Source organism: Girardinichthys multiradiatus, chromosome X, assembly GCF_021462225.1.
Source record: "Girardinichthys multiradiatus isolate DD_20200921_A chromosome X, DD_fGirMul_XY1, whole genome shotgun sequence".
NCBI lineage: Eukaryota > Metazoa > Chordata > Actinopteri > Cyprinodontiformes > Goodeidae > Girardinichthys > Girardinichthys multiradiatus.
In genome coordinates this window covers 38646702-38666442 of record NC_061817.1, presented here as the reverse complement: position 1 = coordinate 38666442, position 19741 = coordinate 38646702, and the positions used below count along the sequence as shown (strand labels likewise).

Here is a 19741-nt window from a genome sequence, read left to right as displayed (position 1 = left end):
CACTGAACCAGAATGGCTGTTTGGAAAGGTTGGAACAATATGGCGGCAGGACCTAAGTTAGCAAAGCTGCATCTAGATAAAAAATAAGACTTCTGGAACAATGTCGTTTGGACAGATGAAAACAAAACAGAGATATTTACCCTATGATGCACAGCTCCATTTGTGGAGAAAACCAAACCCAGCATATCAGCACCAACGCCTTTCAACAGTCAAGCACAGCTGTAGGGTGCTGATGATTTGGGCTTGTTTTGCAACTACAGGACCTGGAAACCTTGCCAATTTAATGGCCATGTACTCTTCTCTAAATCAATATAATGTAGAGTACTAATCTGCTTTTTTGTTTTGATTAATCCAGACTGAACGTTTGGTATTTATTTTGTGTTTCTATTCATATAAGGTTTGATCCAAATAACTTTAAAATCTGGCAAACACCAAATCATTTTTAATTTGCTGATATATAAAACCCCTGGAACTAAAAGAGGGTGTACTTTCTTTTTACCGTCACTGTACTGGAAACATGGGGACATCTACAATTTCTTAAAGGGAAGAAGGAACCACAGAGGCAATTCTAGATGGTCATTAGGATCTTCAAGTTCCCTCCACACAGAGATGGATTCATTTTGTCCCCTGTGACTGCTAAATGATGATTTGAGATGTTGAGGTTCTAAAAGTACCAAGAACTGGCTGGCAATGGTTTGGATTGAGGATGGGATTTACTTAGGAATAGACGGATCTTCGAAAGCTTAATTTTATGAGATGTTGATAAAGCTTCACTCTCCTTCCAGGATTCCCTGATGGTTTAAATGAAAAAGTCACCAAATATTTTACCTTTTAAGTTCTACTGCTCCAGGAGAAAGAAAGTGACAGAGATGTTTGAAGAGATTCTGGTTATGTAGTAGTTTTTTTCTAGAACTTGTAGGAGCAGGTTTCTGTTTCAGTGTTATAAAGGAGTCATGAGGGTCCAGGGTGAGTCCTTGAAAACATTCCAGCACTCTACTTCCAGGAAGAGTTTTTAGATAATGCACGAGAGTCAAGTTCAGACAAATCCACAAGATCTGAAGCAGAAGAATCGAGACATCCTACCAGTGAGGGGTGGAGCCACATTTTCATAAGGGTGGAGTCTAAGCTTGCGAGCAAACAGAATGGGGGCGGAGTTACAATTTGCGGAGCCATAGGTCTGACAGCATGATCAAAGGCAGGATGAGATGTTTGTTGATGGAGGTTAATGCAACACAGACCTTAGGAACACTGAGACAAACACAGAGAAATGATGACAGGTGAGTCCAATGTCCTGTTAGACTCTGCTCCTGCTGATGTTCTTCATGGTTCAACTTTAATTCATGCTGGTTGTTTTCTGAGAGCCTTAACCTGCAGCTGCAAACAAAACTGGCAGGACGTTTGGACTTTGAACCAGGCTCAGAGGGATTTACAGAGAGAAAACTGAGACAAACTGTAATGACTTATTGAGCTGCTAGGTTTGCTCCATCACATGACCCACAATAATAGGTCATCAGCAGATATCTGTAATATTATCTATGGAGTCACTGAAGGAGAAACTAAACCTCTCAGAAGCTATTCAGGTGTCAGAGTTGAAGTTCGAAGTTGTGATTAAGTTTGAGTTAAAATGTGAAGTTCCTGTTCGGATTCCTCGTATTAAACCCTCTTGGAGCTGTTCAGACCACTTGATGTAAAACAGGAATCATTTTCCCCTGTGTTTGTGTGTTTATACAACATGGGAGGAGTTCTTCCTGTTGGTCCACTCAGAGATCCCAGTCCGAACAATGTCTTTCTGCAGCTCCTTCAGCAGAAATTCTCTTTACACTATGATGTTCTCCTTAAACATCAATAATATCTTCAACCGGACTGAAACTGCTTGAACAGAAGATGGTCCAACCAGACACTCATGTTCTGCACAGAAACAACAGAACTCAACAGAAGTCTTTATGTTTGCTCAGTTTTCTGTTTATGCTGATCTAGGAGATTAAATCTCAGCCTTTTAGATCCGAGGCATGTCACATTACCTCTTTAACCCATCAGGATCTGGTTCCAGTTCAGAGCAAGAAACTTAAAGGGTCTCAGTGGAATCAGTCAGGGTACATTAGTGCAGTTAGGGGGACCAGAGGAACCACTATGGTGGAAACATCATTGAGAACAGTCAGGACTACCTTGCAGGAATAGCAGAATCACACAAGGGTACCACTTGCATTCCAGAAGGAGCACCAGCCTGTTGGACAGAGTTCAAACAGCTGCTGCAGGCCCAAAAATTTCTCTAGCCAGCAGAAGGGACTGCGACGGGACTAGAACTGGACCGGTGTGACAGGATGACAAGTGGCGGCTGAGGACTTGGTGGTCTAATTCCTGAATGGTGAAACTGAGACTAAAATTAGGTGGTAGGGGTCTTTAGACAAAACACATTTATGATGTATTCAGTAGGTCTCCTAAAACAGATGTTTAAGTGGACATCAGAGAATTCAACATGGTGGATGAACTTTGCCTTTAAATTGAACATTCCAACATTTCCCTCTCTGCCTGTCTCTGTAGGACCAAAGCTCACTCAACCCTAGCTCACCCATATATGCCAACGTCTCTTCCCTGAAGAAAACTTCTCAGCCTCAGATCTCCATCTCCTCCCCGCCACCTGCAGACCCAGAACTAGGACACACCCTCCTATCAACAAGCTCCTCCTCCGGCATGATAAGCCCCGCCTCCCCTGTCAGCCCACAGGATGAATGGCAGGTAAGGTGTTGGCTTGGAATCCAGGTGTTGTTTTAGTTTGATGAAGAAAGATGTTTGAAGCTGAAAGAAAGTAAAACATCGGTGCTGCAACTGAAGTGAAACTGAGAATAATGAATTACGGTGAGACATTAGAGAAGCTGCAGGAAATGCAGAAAATGACTGAAGGTTGTAACTTTTCTGGTTATAAAATAGAATTAAATGAAAACTCTATTTAACCTGATTATTGTTTCAAGTTTTTAGGTCCGAACACACATCTTGTGTTTAAGCTGTCCTCTGCTCTGTGCTCAGGTTACACTGAAATAATTAAAGTTTGATCAGATGTTACCTGAGATCATTAGGTTCCCTGCTCAGGGATCAGGTGTTCCTAAGGAACAGCTGATGCCAAAGGGAATTCAGCAATTAGACTTCAACCAAATCAACCTGGCTTTTCATCAAACTAATAATCAGACTGACTGAGCTAAAAGAGACAGAAGTTATGAAATCATTGTCTAACCTCCAAAGAAAAGCTTAGCTTCAAAATGACCTCACACACAGGAAACTGCTGCTGAGAACATTTCATCTAAGAGGGTTTCCATCACCTTCTCGTGTTGCCACCAATGCAGATCTAGCACAGCATGGTGGATTTGAGTGCCTTTGCAGCAAACAGAGAAGACGATATTTTTACAAAGACAACAAAGAAACCACATCTGTTAAAGAAAACCACTGAGGATTGAATGAAACTTTGGAGAATGGACACCAGGAGACTGATGTCTTTTCCTCTGATCAATCTGGAGAAGAAAGGCTGAGAGCCACCATGACCCCCATGACACACCAACCGTGAAGCATCCTGGTCCAATCTATGTGTGGGATTGCTTCTCCTCCAAGAGCACTGAAACATCCACAAAACCAAATTCCAAGTTGGAATGTTGTGTAAAACAAAATAAAAACAGAATCCAATGATCTGCCAATCCTGTTAACCTCTATACAACTGAATCCACCACAAAGACAAGATATTTAATGTCCAAACTGATCAACTTTATTGTTTCTTACAAACATTCACTCATTTGAATTTTTAAGGGGCGGCTGTGGCCCAGGTGGCAGGAGTTTGTCCTGTAACTGGTGGGTTGCCGGTTCAAACCCTGCTGTCTGTCTCAGTTGTGTCTTAGGTGTGTCCTCACCTTCACCCGCCCTGCCTGCTGATGGTAGTCAGAGGGCTCGGTGGTGCCTGTGTATGGCAGCCTCACCTCTGTCAGTCTGGCCCCTGGGCAGCTGTGGCTACCTTGTAGCTCACCAATGTCAGTGTGTGAATGGGTGGATGACTGTTTGTAGTGTAAAGCGCTTTGGGGTCTCTGGAGACTTGATAAAGTGCTATTCATGTTCAGGCCATTTACCATTCGATGCTTGCAACACGTTCCTACAAAGCTGGACCGGGCCTTTTTCACCACTGTGTTACATCACCTTTTCTTTTAACACTCAATAAGGAAATGAGAAGTAATCGTTGAAGCTTTGTAGCTGAAATTCTTTCCCATTCCTGCTTGATGAACAACTTCAGTTGCTCAACAGTCCTGGGTCTCTGTCGTATTCTGATCTTCATAATGCTCCACACCTTTCCAATGGGAGACAGGTCTGGACTACAAGCAGGCCAGTCTAGAACCTGAACTCTTTACTACAAAGCTGTTGGAACATGAGCAGAATGTGGATTGCTGAGATAGGCATGTTTGGATGGCAGCAGATGTTGCTCCAGAACCATCATTAATGGTGCCTTCACAGATGTGCCAGTTACCCATGCCATGGGCACCAACACACACCCATACCATCACAGCTGCTGGCTTTAGAACTTTGCTCTGATAATGATACATTCATTCATTTGTCTTCTATACCGCTTATTCCATAGTGGGTTACGGGGGAGCTGGTGCCTATCTCCAATTAACCTGACAGTCATGTTTTTGGATTGTGGGAGGAAGTCGGAGTACCCGGTGAGATGTCATGAACATGCAGAAAGACCCCCGGCCGGGAGTCGAACCCAGGACCTTCTTGCTGCAAGGCAACAGTGCTCATAACAAGCCAGATAGTCATTTTCCTCGTTGGCCTCGAGGACACGACGTCCATGATTTCCAGAACCAATCTGAAATGTGGAGTCCTCAGACCACGGCTCACTTTTCCACTTTGCTTCCGTCCATCTCAGATGAGCTCCAGTCCAGAGAAGCTGGCGCTGTTTCAGGATGTTGTTGATATATAGCTTTGGTTTTGAATGGTAGAGTTTTAACTTGTAGACGTAGCGACAAACTGTTAACTGGCAATGGTCAGTATTTAATGCTGTGCTTCCTGAGGGGTTGAAGGTCATGGGCATTCCATGTTGGTCCTTTCTGCTTACATGCAGAGATTTCTCTAGATTCTCTGAATCTTTTGATGATATGATGGACTGTAGATGATAAAATTCCTTAATTCCTTGCAGTTTTATGTTGAAAAACGTTGTTCTTAAACTGTTGGACGATTTACTCACTCAGTTGTTCACAAAGTGGTGAACCTTGCCCCATCCTCGCTTGTGAACCACTGAGCCTTTCAGGAATGCTCCTTTTATACCCAATAATGACACTCACCTGTTTTCAATTAACCTGTTCACCTGTGGGATGATCCAAACAGGTGTTTTTAGACAACTTTCCCAGTCTTCTGTTGCTCCTATCCCACCTGGAACGTGTCGCAAGCATCAAATTCAGAATGAGTGAATATTTGCAAAATAACAATAAGGTTTATCAGTTTGAACATTTAATGTCTTGTTTTGTAGTGGATTTAGTTGCATATACAGGAGGTTGAACAGGATTTGCAAATAACTGTATTCTGGTTTTATTTTGTTCTACACAACATCCCAGCTTATTGGAAGCTCTGGTTTATAAATTGTTTATCTTCAGTAGAAAATGATCTGAAATGTTGAAACCACAAACCAAAGATGTTTCTGCAGACACTCTAAGCCATCATGAGTTCTACCCCCATTTGCTCAGGTACACACTGATCAGGATAGTGGAAGGAAGTTTTTTTACCATCCTCTTACCAAACAGACCACCTGGTCGGACCACCGAGGCCCCACTCCGGCTGGAGACAAGGATCCATGCAGTCCGCTCTCCCCGGCCTCCTCTCAGGTACCGCAGTGCTCCTCCCTGATCAGTAACAGCTGACGTTCCTGCTCTCTTACCTCCTCCTCCTCTCTCTCAGGGTTCTTGTGAGTGGGAGCAGCTGCTGGATGAGGCCTCAGGGAGAGTCTACTACTACAACCCCAACACAGGAGCCACATCCTGGGCTCTTTCTGACCAAACAATCCCTTCATCTCCTCCTGGATCCACAGCCAGCAAAAAGCAGGATGACGACCTGGTATGAACCTGAGATTCTCCTGGATTATTATGTTTTAGGATCAGTGAAGTAGGCTTTTGTGATTTATCTTTGAAGTATATAGTCCAGATTTTGATGTAATGATTGTTGTTTGTTTAAAGCCTCCTCTACCGAAGGCAGATTATCCTGTGGACAGACACAACGATAATGGAGACAGTGTCTTTACGGTATGAAGGAATCTCAAAGTTTTCCAGTATTTCCTACCATTCACTGGCTTAACCTCCAGTTTGTGTTCCCAGCATCCTCAGCAGCAACTGCCTCAGATTTCCAGAGCTCAACTGGAACTGAAGGATCCAGGCAACCCGGAGAGGCAGCAGGAGGTGAGCAGTCATCACAGGAATATTAATCCTATCTTCACTGGTACTTGCTGATATGAGATGGCTTTGTTGTGTTGCAGCAGAGGCTAATGGGAAATGGCGTTTCTGTGGGGGGAGAAGCTCTGCAGGTCAGGAATATTAGACACAGCATCGCTGAAGATGTGAGTGAAACAGGACCATTCAATTAAATTCAGTTTATTTATTTAGCGCCAATTCACAACACATGTTGTCTCAAGGTTCTTCACAACAGTCAAGTTCATACATCCCAATTAATCGTAACCATTGAACAGTTCAGTCAGATTCAAATTGGATAAAAAGTGTTTCTGTCTAAGGAAACCCAGCAGATTGCATCCAGTCAGTGACTTGTAGCATTCACTCCTCCTGGATGAGCATGTAGAGACAGTGGACAGTCACTGGTGTTGACTTTGCAGCAATCCCTCATACTGAGCATGCATGTAGCGACAGTGGAGAGGAAAAACTCCCTTTTAACAGGAAGAAACCTCCAGCAGAACCAGGCTCAGTGTGAGCGGCCATCTGCCACGACCGACTGGAGGTTTGAGAGAACAGAGCAGAGACACAAAGAGAACAAAGAAGCACTGATCCAGGAGTACTTTCTATGGGAAGGAAAAGAAAATGTTAATGGATGTAGCTCCTTTAGTCGTTTCATCTAGAAAGAAAGAACAGATAAACTCTGAGCCAGTTTTCAAGGTTAGAGTCTGAAAGAGAGCACATAGAGTTTGTTACATGAGCTTCATGATCCGGACGTTTCATGAGAGATGATTCCTAACATCTTTGCTGTGTTCCAGATGTTCTCCCCGGGACACAGAAGGATCGCCTCGGACCTCACTGACGCTTCCAGGAAACATTCTCCAGACAGTCCACAGGTACAGACTCACCAGTGCTGCATCACTTTCAGACCCCTTCACCTGTTCCCCAGACCCTCATTAGGTCCTGTTCAGGAGTCTGTGACCCGTTCATTGATTTTTCTGACCCCTTTCATAGTTTTTTGACTCTTTTATTCAGGTAAGGATTTGTTCATTGGTTCACTGACTCATTTATTAGCTCTTTGACTCATTGATTCATTCACTGACATATACATTAATTTCCACTCGTTTATGTGTTCACTGACTTGTTCAGCTATTTCCTGACTCGCTCATTAATTTGTTGAGCTGTTCATTTATTCATCGACTCATCCCATCATTTCCTCATTCTAGCTTCCTAATAGGCTCAAGCTGAGGAGGAATCTGTCCAACCACAGCACAGGCATCCCCAAGCACCATGTATGTTCTGATTGGCTGTTGGAAGTTAGAGGCTATGTGGCAAAATCTACTAACGTTTTGTTCTAACATCTTATTTTTTACCTGTAGGGAACTTTTTGGGCAGCTGAGACCTCGTAGAGCCTCCTGCTGTGTTACCTCAGCATCATGGCTTTATTTTCAAGACAGATTTTTACCATAAAACCGCATTTTGACATCCCAATGCAAATTTATCCTGAAAAGTTCCATGTCTGGCTATAAGACTTCTACCCAAAAAGTTTCTGCTCATTAATCCCACTAACCGCTCATCAGTAACCATTCATCCTGTCAGCTAACAACTCTAAAGTGCTGGGTTTGTTCTGATGCTGGTTCTGTTCTTGGTTATTATGGTTTGAGAGTGTTGTTTCGGTGTTTCCAGTCAGGATCTGTTTCATTCAACAGTTTGGCCCAAACAGAAGAACACAAACAGCGTGTTCTGAAGAGTTTTTATTAGAACTCTGTGATCGAAAATGTCCATCAACATCCAACATGTCCATCAACATCCAACATGTCCATCAACATCTAACATGTCCATCAACATCCAACATGTCCCTAAACACCCAATTTGTCTCAACATCCAACATGTCCATCAACATCCAACATGTCCATCAACATCCAACATGTCCATCAACATCTAACATGTCCATCAACATCCAACATGTCCCTAAACACCCAATGTGTCTCAACATCCAACATGTCCATCAACATCCAACATGTCCATCAACATCTAACATGTCCATCAACATCCAACATGTCCCTAAACACCCAATGTGTCTCAACATCCAACATGTCCATCAACATCCAACATGTCCATCAACATCCAACATGTCCATCAACATCCAATATGTCCATCAACATCTAACATGTCCATCAACATCCAATATGTGTCTCAACATCCAATATGTGTCTCAACATCCAACATGTCCATCAACATCCAACATGTCCATCAACATCCAACATGTCCCTAAACACCCAATATGTCTCAACATCCAACATGTCCATCAACATCCAACATGTCCATCAACATCCAATATGTCCATCAACATCTAACATGTCCCTAAACATCCAATATGTCTCAACATCCAACATGTCCATCAACATCCAATATGTGTCTCAACATCCAATATGTGTCTCAACATCCAACATGTCCATCAACATCCAACATGTCCATCAACATCTAACATGTCCATCAACATCCAATATGTCCATCAACATCTAACATGTCCATCAACATCCAACATGTCCATCAACATCCAACATGTCCATCAACATCTAACATGTCCATCAACATCCAACATGTCCATCAACATCTAACATGTCCATCAACATCCAACATGTCCATCAACATCCAACATGTCCATCAACATCCAACATGTCCATCAACATCTAACATGTCCATCAACATCCAACATGTCCATCAACATCCAACATGTCCATCAACATCCAACATGTCCATCAACATCCAACATGTCCATCAACATCCAACATGTCCATCAACATCCAACATGTCCATCAACATCCAACATGTCCATCAACATCTAACATGTCCATCAACATCCAACATGTCCATCAACATCCAACATGTCCATCAACATCCAACATGTCCATCAACATCCAACATGTCCATCAACATCCAACATGTCCATCAACATCCAACATGTCCCTAAACACCCAATATGTCTCAACATCCAACATGTCCATCAACATCCAACATGTCCATCAACATCCAACATGTCCATCAACATCTAACATGTCCATCAACATTTTATATTTGATATTTTATTGACTAACTTTGACTGCTGTGTTATTATTAAAATATTAATGGGAAAGGAGGTCTCTCCACTTGCATACCACTTTTATTCCAACTATGCCTTTGTGTAAATTAAACAAGATTAGAGTTATTGTCCTATTCAATGCTGCTTCTCCTCCAGCAGCTATGGACTTGTTGGATGTTGAGACACATATTGGGTGTTTAGGGACATGTTGGATGTTGATGGACATGTTGGATGTTGATGGATATGTTGGATGTTGATGGACATGTTGGATGTTGATGGACATGTTGGATGTTGATGGACATGTTGGATGTTGATGGACATGTTGGATGTTGATGGACATGTTGGATGTTGATGGACATGTTGGATGTTGATGGATATGTATCTGAAGTTTGATGTTTCATTAAGGCTGAGCTTCTTGTTCACAGAAATTGTCTCTGTCATTTGTTATCCCTTAATTACTTTATTTTTGTCTGAAAAACCTAAATTTACATCATGATTTAAAATCATGAAGGCTTTTGCAACCAACTCTGCTCAGGCAGCAATAAATCCTGCACCATGCACCTCTAACCCCAAACCCAGCTTTTCTAAAGGAGAGACTCTTATAAACCTTCAGGAGTTTAGAAGTAGAAGTAGATCCAGCTCAAATCCATAGGTCTGAAATTGTTCTGAGTTTCCTGATTCTGTGGGAAAATGATTCCAGGAGGGAGCAAACTGCTGAATGAAGCAACTGAGGTGGATAGAAGCCCTTAGGGAAAATCAGGTAGACTCAGGTAGACTCCCACTCTCCACTCCCATGTTTACCAAGGACTCACGTTTCAAAGCCGACCTGCAGAAACCTGAGAACTCACTTGTACTTCTGTGTCTCTGCAGTGCCATCAGCTGGAAAAGGCAGGAATTGTTAACAAGACCAAAGTAGTTGATCATGGCAAAAAGATAAGGTGAGACCCAGAAGCTTCAGTTCTGATTCAGCCTCAGTTTGACTGACCTGCAGATGGAAATCTGTGATTACCCAGTGTTTTATAGACATTAAAACTCTGAGAAGATTATTTGATGTTTCTGTTAAACAGGAAGAACTGGAGTCAGTCCTGGACCGTCCTCCATGGTGGGATTCTTACTTTCCACAAAGACCCCAAATCTGCTCCGGCTGGGAACGCTGTGAGAACCTGGAACAGTCCTGTAGACATTCTAATGTTGCGTTTACTGTAGGAACTGACAGCCATTTCTTTGCACCTCTCTGTAGAGAACAATGTTTTAAAGTGGTCTGGACCATTGGTTTTGAGGCTTTCTGAAGGCCTTTTAGAGTTTTTCTTTGAACTTTGGCCATTCTCAGTCCAGTAACTGAACATCTAGCCTAGAAACATCACTGCAGATGAACAGAATCTGAAAGTCCTGTCTTTAAGAAACATGACCCGGTAAAGATCGGACCCAGGACTTGAGATGTGCATCATCCTGCGGTTTTATGGAGGTTTTCAGCTGGCGGCTCTTTGAGAATCACCATTTTGGAGCTTAAGTCTCACAACAAAGATCCTAAAAGTCCAACTTACTTTTGATAAGTTGTTGGTTATAACTCGACAGACTACGAGTTTGAAGTCGTCATACATATATACATACATACATACGTCATACCTAAAAAAATATATACCTCTGAAAATGGTCATTCCACAGCTAAAGCCAAAGAAGAACTCTAGATAGACCTTCAGAAACCTAGAGAACTGATCTAGACCAGTTGAAATGATTGAAAGATGAGTTTCTCTTGTCGCAGTTTTAGTGCCAACCAAATGTAGAAATTCCCACAGGCAGCTGAAGCCTACAGAAGGCTGAAGACACACAGATGATGGTTTCAATGATGAGATGGATTTCTGCTCTTCCTTCAGAACAAAGCTTCACAGATTGTTCCCGAGTACACTGTGGAGCTGAGAGGAGGGTCAGTTCAATGGGCAGCCAAAGACAAGTCCTCCAAGAAGTTCGTTCTGGAGGTGAGGCTACAGCAGCGTCTCTGTTGCCATGGTTATGGCCCGTTGGGCTACATGTGAGACAGCAGTGTGTAACTGTGCTGTGTGTGTGTGTGTGTGTGTGTGTGTGTGTGTGTGTGTGTGTGTGTGTGTGTGTGTGTGTGTGTGTGTGTGTGTGTGTGTGTGTGTGTGTGTGTGTGTGTGTGTGTGTGTGCGTGCGTGCAGCTGAAGACCCGTCAGGGCTGCGAGTATCTGATGCAGTACGACACTGAGAGCATCATCTCAGACTGGTGCAAAGTCATCCAGGACACCATCCACCACCTGACGCCTCATCAGCCGGTACAGCAACACACCTTAGAGCCAAACTCATGTCAGCAAGTAGACCAAGAACCTCCTACCTCACCTCCAAACTCAAACTCTGGATCAGAATCACCGCCACTAGTTCACCTCTTCCTCTTCCAACATAACTCAGTGATTGGAGGAGCACAGTTGAAATTTTACATTCTTTTTCACTAATAAATACATATTTACTTGTTCTGTTTGATCATTTTTCTTAATGAGCTCCTGCAAACTATGAGCCTCTAAAAGAATCCAACACAGTCATTAGGCCCAGTATGCTGGTTCTGGTGTTGTATCTGGACCTTTGGAATTAGTTTCAATCAAAACCTTTCTCAAGAAACCTCATCTAAGCCCTCAGCTGCTAATAAGCTGCATTTTTCTTAAGATCTTAGCAGAAACTGTTTGAGCAGAAGAAACGTACATATTCTACTTATTTCATTCAGGGTTTTATCCAAGGCACAGATGCAGGGCCCCTATGGTTCTGATAATATTCTCCCTAACTTCGATCATGATGAAATTTCTGTTCTAGTTTAGTTGGACCTGTTGGCCCACTCCATACAGAAATGTAGCCGTGTGTGGTATCAACGTTAAGCTGACGATAAACAGATTTAACGTCCCAGAAGCCTGACAAGCTTGCAAAGTTCAGAACTCGGTATCATGAATAGAATTTTGCCCAAAAGACAAGATGTGTTCATTTCTTTCCAAAGAACATTCCTGATGATGTTCCAATCCCTTGCAACCTTAGTTAGAAATCTAAAACGTTCTACTAAAAGCGTAGGCATCATTTCAAATGCTCATCTGCTGCTGTCTTTATCACCGGGACTCCTGCATATCTGTTCCTGCATAAGTCATGATTCAGTTTCCTACTTGCAGGTATTCCAAACCTCAGCCACAAGATTGCTCAACATATAATCTGCGGTCACATCCTGCACCTTCTCTGGCTGCCAGTCAGATTCAAGATTCAGTACAAAATCCTCCTTCTGACATACAGCAATTAAAAAGCCTCCAGATACATCACATGCCTGTTAGCTCCATACACTCCTGCTAGATCATCAGATCAAGGTCTTCTGAGACTGGGCATTGTCAGTGGCAGTTCTTGCATGACTTTTACTTTTTGCGTGGACGTCTGTCATCCCTCAGGCACCTTCTCAGACTGTAAAATTCCTTCCAGCTGAACCTGAAGCTACACTTAAACAAGATCTGCAATCTGAGCTGCTGCTTTGTTCCTTTTTTCAGGAACCGGAGCATCTGAGTGATGAAGAGGATGACACAGGCTCAGACAGAGAGGACAGGAAGAGAACATGTGAGTCTCCCGGAAAATGTTCTCAGAGCTTCAGCTGGTCTCTACCAGCAGCGGCAGAGGACCATCATTTGATCATGTTAAAATAAAATCAGCTTCAGAAGATCATTCAGTTATTATGGTTTTTTTCCTAGGAACTACACAATAAGAGCTTCTCTGTGTACCTGGTTATATCTCTCCAGCTTCAGTCTCATGCTTTCTTCTGCTGCTTTTTCAGCCAACAGGAACACCTCAGCAGCAGACTCGGAGCAGAACCGGATCCGAGGCAAACTGAAACGTTTCCTGCAGAGGAGACCAACGCTACAGAGCGTCAAAGAGAAGGGATACATCAGAGGTATGAAACAGACCAGAACACCGAACCAGTTCTGCTAGGTTAAAACCAGAACTTCAGGGAATTTCTTGTCCTGCCAGATAGATCAGAACGTTTTACTTCACCTCGGACGTCTAAAGGAAACATCAGGACGTTTCAGGGTTTTTCCTGTTTTTTTAGGTCAGATGTAACATTTAGGAGATGCTTCTGATCATGTGCCTGTACAGTACAGTACAGGGACATGTAAAGATTTGTGTTTATGGGTGTGATCCATGAGATGTTCCTGCAGATGTTTCTTTCACCCTCTGACTCAGTTTTGTTTAAAGGCAAATTGTTTTTCTTCTGCAGACAACGTGTTCGGCTGCCACCTGGATGTCCTCTGTCACAGGGAAAACTCCACCATTCCCAAATTTGTGGAGAAATGCATCAGGACTGTGGAGAGGAGAGGTGATCCCATCGATCATAAATCTTCCCAAACATAAAAATATTCCCTCTCTGCTTGGGTCGTTTTGGTTAAAGATGGCCAGAAAGCGCCACATGTCAGAGTTTAAAAAATGTTTTTAATGGAAACTCAGAAATAAAATTTTATGAATATATTATTTTTCTCACCTGATTAGATGAGTGGATATTATTCTGTCACCACAGTTAAAATAATCAGTCAATCAAAGTGAATTAGATCTTTAAGTTCGTCAGTATTTGCAAAGCTGGGTTTCCAGAACATGAAGTCAAAGATCTTCCTCCAATGTTCTCGCAGAGAGTTCCCCTGTCCTCATCATCAGTACATTTTATTTTATTTATTTTATTACCTGTCTTTCAGGTTTATGTTTTCATTGTTTCTCATGATTAATAGGTGCCAGCTGGTCCAAACAGGGATCAGAACCACAGTCCGTGTGGAAATCTAGAACCTGCAGGGAAAATAATCTACAATTAAATAAAAATATTGGAGACAATTTTTTATTATTTTTCTCCATAATTCATCAGATTATTTCCTTACCAGCAGAAATGCATTGAAATTCAGCAGCTGATTAAGAGGTTGTGACGTCATCTGGATGAAATGTTTACAGCTGAGTAGAAGATTTAAAGTAACCTGAAGTTCTGGTTACAACAAAGAACCAGCAGAGGGAGCCAAAGATCTGACACACATGAAACTTATGGGGAAAAATACTTTTAGGAAATGTTCTGTTTTCAAAGTGAAAAACTGGATCAGAACTAGATCCAGTTCACCACAACTGCTTCATGGGCTCCCCCAGGCTGATCCAGGTGAGACAGGTGTCTCACCATCAGCGGTCCAGTCAGGAGGTTCTTTTAACACCAGAACATGTCTGTGAAGTTTTATTCTCCTCAGAGAGAACTGACCGCAGTTTGTTCTCCTCAACGTTCCTTCAGGTTTGGATGTCGACGGCATCTACAGAGTGAACGGGAACCTGGCTGTGATCCAGAAACTCCGACATAAAGCCGATCACGGTAACTAGAACCCTGCTGCTCCTGTCTAACAGTCAGACAGTAGAGTCGGGTATAGAGAAAAATGACCCGGTCTAAACTGTGTTTTAAATTAGAACCAAGATGGAGACCATTAGAGAAAACAAATCTCTGCACACCAACATGTTTTGCAAGAGAACCTTCCTTGAACTATCGGATTAGGGTCATGGGAGTGTAGACATACAGTGGAACCAGAACCTGAGTCCAGTCAGTAAACTAGAACTGATTTGTCTGAGAGAAAATGTGGTTCTGAGCTGGATCTGTGCTGAGTTTGGTTGTAAATACTGACGCCAGATCATCTTCAGCGTTAGCTAGATGTTTCTGCACCACCGACGTGGACTGAACGCTGCTGCAGAATAAGGACTGAATTGTTCTGGTGAACTGCTGCAGAAGCAGAGTTGTTGGTTTCACCTCATTCAGCCTCAGTCTGATCCAGAACATTTGGAAGAACCCCAAATTCTCTCTGAAATCCAAAGTTTATTTGCTTGCTCTAAAACTGGATAAGTTGATCGACTCAGATCAGAACCAATCAGAAAGCAGTTTAGAACCCAAACGAAGATGTGAAAGTTATTCTCTCCGTCTGCAGAAGGTTTTATTAAATTATTTCCTGTTTTCTGTTGATGCATCAACATGATCAGGAGTTCAATTCCAGAAAAAGTTCAGAACACAGTTCATCACACTGAAGGTTGTCCTTCTCACTTTGTGGTTCTGTGTCCTGGCAGAGGAACATTTGGACTTGGAGGACGGACAGTGGGAGGAGATCCACGTGATCACTGGGGCGCTCAAGTTCTTCTTCAGAGAGCTTCCAGAGCCACTGTTTCCCTTCAGCAGCTTCGAGAAGTTCATCGCCACCATCCGTTAGTTCACACACACACACACACACACACACACACACACACACACACACACCAGTCCTCAACCCCGCTCGGCCTCCTAACGTACAGATGTTTGAGACTGAGGCTCCAACTGGAACCCTGCAGAGATCCTGCAGGAACATTTTGTTCTTTAAACATTTACCCTCAAACAGCTGAAACACATTTAATTATCTTTTTTATTAACAAAAAACTATAAGTTTCTTCTTCTCAAACTGTCTCATGATGATGAAGCTCCTCACCTTCAGACAAACTTTACTGCAGAACTGAACTTCTGGAACTTTGTGTTTCATCACAAACTGGTTTTTCTGACAGGTTTTGCAACCTTTGACACTCTGATCCGTTTAGATGGTCACTGATGTTTGTAAAAATTTGTCCAGAAAGTCCAGAAAGATCCGTTTCAGGAACAGAACTCGGCATGTTTCCACAATGAAAACTAAAAACACCTGAAGTAAAGTAGAAAGAATCTCAGCTTCCAGTTTCTCCTCAAAGGCTGTAGGAGTTTCATTAACATCCAGTGTTGGATCATATTGGAGATCCTGAATGATGTTGCAGAGTCCAAATGGACCTCTGAGTCCATCTTTGTGTTTGTGCAGAACTTCCAGATCACAGCCAGAGGATTTCTTACATGAAGGACCTGGTCCGCTCTCTGCCGCTGCCAAACTATGACACCATGAAGCTGCTCTTCAAACACCTGCGCAGGTGAGTCCACCCATCTGACCGACACCAACCACTCTGAAGCAGAACGCACACCAGAACTCCTCCAGTCCTCACCTGTGTCTCCGTGTGTTTCAGGGTCATTGAGCACAAAGAGTCCAACAGAATGTCGGTTCAGAGCGTCGCCATCGTGTTCGGACCCACGCTGCTCCGACCGCAGATCGAGTCCGCCAACATGACGGTCCACATGGTCTTCCAGAGCCAGATTGTGGAGCTCATGCTCAACAAGTTCAAGGATATCTTCTCTATAGAAGGAGCTCCACTGTCGCCTTCCAGAACCTTCTGAGCAACATATGTTGAAATGAACAACAATCTCCCAATACCTGTAGAACCTCTAGCAGATTCATTCCAACCAGAACCAATGGGACTAAACCCATTTAACTTTAAAGAGAACCATCAAAGAACTCTGGCCTGGTTCTGAAACTTCTGGAAAAGGTTCATTTTAAAGAACTAAGTCACATCAAATGGACCTAGTGTCATCTAAACAGTCAGGAATACATCTCTGACTCTTACTGGAACCTTTTGGACTCAGTTTTATTCTTTTGAATGAGGATATTCCAACACAGAAATGGATCTAAATGTAGAACCTGCTAGAATCAGCACACCTGAATCCACTAGTCATTAATTACACACCTGAGAGAAACCTCCAGAAGTGAGAAACTGGTTCTGAAGATTATCTGTTGTACTGACGAGAATCTCCCAACACCCACAGAACCAAAGTCCAACCAGGAGAACCTGGAATCACCAGGACCAAAAGTTTAAATGTTTTCATCTCAAGAACGGGCCTAAAAGTAGAACCTGCTGGGAACGTCCCTCCGTACTAGAACTGGACCCTTCTTTAAGGACACTGAGTTCCAGATCCCTCCAGAACCTCCATGTTGCATTGATCCCCGTTCTCCTCCTAAATAAAATTATTTTTACCAGTAAAGTGTGGTCTTCAACCCCACAAACTGATGTTCTGACCTCCTGACCTCGTCCAGAACTTTGAGCCTCAGATAACACCGATGACCTGTTCTAGTTCAGTTTAAGTTATTACTTGTTTGGATCCTGGAGGTCCGTTTATGTGCTCCCTTTCATTTCTAGGAAAACAGGCCAGTGCTCAAGAACTCCACTGTCCGGGTTGCTTGTATATGTTTTCCAGAATGCTGCAGAACCATTTAAAAGTCCAGATACAGAGAGAATCCCTGCAGCTAGAACATGTTTACTACTGAGCTGGTTCTGAAAAGCTCTTCTGCCTGTTGATTTTGTTTGAAAGCTACAGAACAAACCTGCGCATCAGGACACCAAACAGAACTGTAGCAGAACCTTTCCAACATTCCAGCGTTTCATTTTCGGAAGCTTGTGGAATTCTGAATCCCATCATTCCTTCATGTGACGGAAACATCTCACGCTGGGACTTTCTGACCAGAATTAAGCTAAACAGTGTTAACTGGAACCGACCAGAACCCAATCAATCTTAGCAGGTTGATGGATCCATTTCGGATCCAAATGCTTCTGTATGCTGGAAGTTCTAAACAATGAGGTTGAGTTAAAAAGTTCGGCTTTCACCAGTTTATCCATCAGGTGCAGAAAGGAGCTTTTAGTATTTTTCAGTTCAAGCATAGAAGAACGTTTCTTTCTAGACACTATTCCTTATTTTCTAAAAGATAAAAGTCCAAGTTGCAGGTTTTCAGATTAATCTTTAGAGAGGGTTTCAGTAAAAGTTTAAATGCAGACCATCTGCAGCGCAGTTAGTCCAGTTCGGATGCAGTCGCAGCTTTTCCTGAGGATAGTTTTACAGCATGAAGCTCTGTGTTAATAACATTTGTTCCTACAGGAGAATGTTCTCCACTTAGACCTTACGTGGCCAATAATGGCATGAAGACCAACTGGGAAGTCCTAGAATTTAAGTCTGGAAATGTCAGTAATTTAAAAATTGCTCTTCTATAGGAGACTGGTCTACCAGTTGGTGCTGTCCGGATACAGTTTGGATCGTTCCCTGATGTCAGGGCCAGGTTTATGTTAATCAGAATTCATTTTGTTAAACACTGGTTTAGAATTCCAGCCTTCTGAATTTATTTCTAAAACGTTTATTTCATAAAGCTCTGTCTTTATTGTTTGGGGATTCAGAGAAATGATCCCATCATTCCCAGTGTTTGAACAAAACCCCAGATGTCTGTCTGTAATGCACTCAAAGAGTGAAAACGGGGACATGTAACTCTATAAAAGAGACAGAAGCTTCATGAAAAGTTTCAATCCAAAGATGGTGTTGTAAAGTTCAGTGGGTCCAGGATGATTCCCTGAGGGACTCCCAAACGTCCAGAGAACAAAGTCCTTCAAATGGTTTCTAGGGAGAAGTTTTCCTGCAACATTTCTGCTGTAATGAATTTTGTTACTGATCTTCTGTACATTAATTCTTTGTTTTGTACTGTTTAGATGTATTAGAGACACGGAACAAGGTAAACATGAAATATAAAGAGTTTCTGTAAATAGAAGGGAATTTTATTAGCAATAAAGTCATCTATTAAACCAGGAATCGCTGCTGTGTCCAATTCTAGATTTTAGATTTCTTTAAAGAACCTAATGTTTTTAGGTTAAATGCAAAAAATAGTTTATCAGCCAGAATCGGTTAAAGAAACCAGACTGGATTCTCTTGGATCTGAATGAAGAAGAGGTAGTTGACCTTCATCCCAGCAGAGGCTTCACCAGTCAGTTTTTAAAAAAGTGGAAAGTTTTCTGTGTCAGATTCCGACCCTGGCCTCGTCTGTTAAAGTCCAGATGGAGTTAAGACCTTTGGGAATTAAACCCACAGCAGGTCCGCTTTCCTCACAGAGATCAGGACCAGATTTATTTAGCTAGAAATGTTTGATCCAGACTAACCAAACAATGATCTGCTCTCTGGGCGGTGGTCGGACAGAATAGGAATAGACGTGATTCCTGAAGGAAAATCATCAGCTTCTGTTAAAAGAGACCTTCAGTAAGGTCCAACCTCAGAACTCTTTAGTTTGATAAACATGGAATATCCGAACTGCTCGGTCTGGATCATGAGATGTCTCCACCTGAACATGTTCCTGCTAACTAATGGGGCAATGCTACTAACTGAAGGACGTCATTTTCAGGATTCACTTAGATGAATGAAATAAAAACTTCTGAGGATAATTTCAGTTCTGATGGAAACACTGCAAACATAGAATCTGTTACTGGATCTTCTGCGGAGGTTTGGGGTGTGGCGTCCTTTCCAGGGAAACTGCAGATTCATGAGGAGTCAGTGAATGAACAGCATTTAATTCAAAAATACTTCATTAAT

General features: G+C 42.5%; 1 protein-coding gene across 9 annotated transcripts in view; it reads left to right on the top strand.

Annotated features, from left to right (window-relative positions):
• Positions 1-18970, top strand: part of LOC124863275 (rho GTPase-activating protein 27-like) — a 38980-nt gene extending 20010 nt beyond the window's left edge. The window contains exons 4-22 of one of the 9 annotated variants that reach the window (XM_047357596.1): positions 2542-2736; positions 5772-5852; positions 5926-6081; positions 6201-6266; positions 6339-6419; positions 6497-6577; positions 7223-7300; positions 7631-7696; positions 10357-10424; positions 10554-10641; positions 11361-11462; positions 11664-11777; positions 13014-13080; positions 13295-13411; positions 13736-13834; positions 14774-14851; positions 15589-15723; positions 16335-16440; positions 16534-18970. In XM_047357596.1, coding sequence (XP_047213552.1) covers positions 2542-2736; positions 5772-5852; positions 5926-6081; positions 6201-6266; positions 6339-6419; positions 6497-6577; positions 7223-7300; positions 7631-7696; positions 10357-10424; positions 10554-10641; positions 11361-11462; positions 11664-11777; positions 13014-13080; positions 13295-13411; positions 13736-13834; positions 14774-14851; positions 15589-15723; positions 16335-16440; positions 16534-16741 — 1986 coding nt within the window. In that variant the 3' untranslated portion in view covers positions 16742-18970. Of the gene's footprint in view, positions 1-2541; positions 2737-5714; positions 5853-5925; positions 6082-6200; positions 6267-6338; positions 6420-6496; positions 6578-7222; positions 7301-7630; positions 7697-10356; positions 10425-10553; positions 10642-11360; positions 11463-11663; positions 11778-13013; positions 13081-13294; positions 13412-13735; positions 13835-14773; positions 14852-15588; positions 15724-16334; positions 16441-16533 lie in introns of all 9 variants that reach the window. The other 8 variants (XM_047357595.1, XM_047357593.1, XM_047357594.1 and 5 more) reach the window with 8 other exon arrangements.
• The last annotated feature ends 771 nt before the right edge of the window (positions 18971-19741 follow it).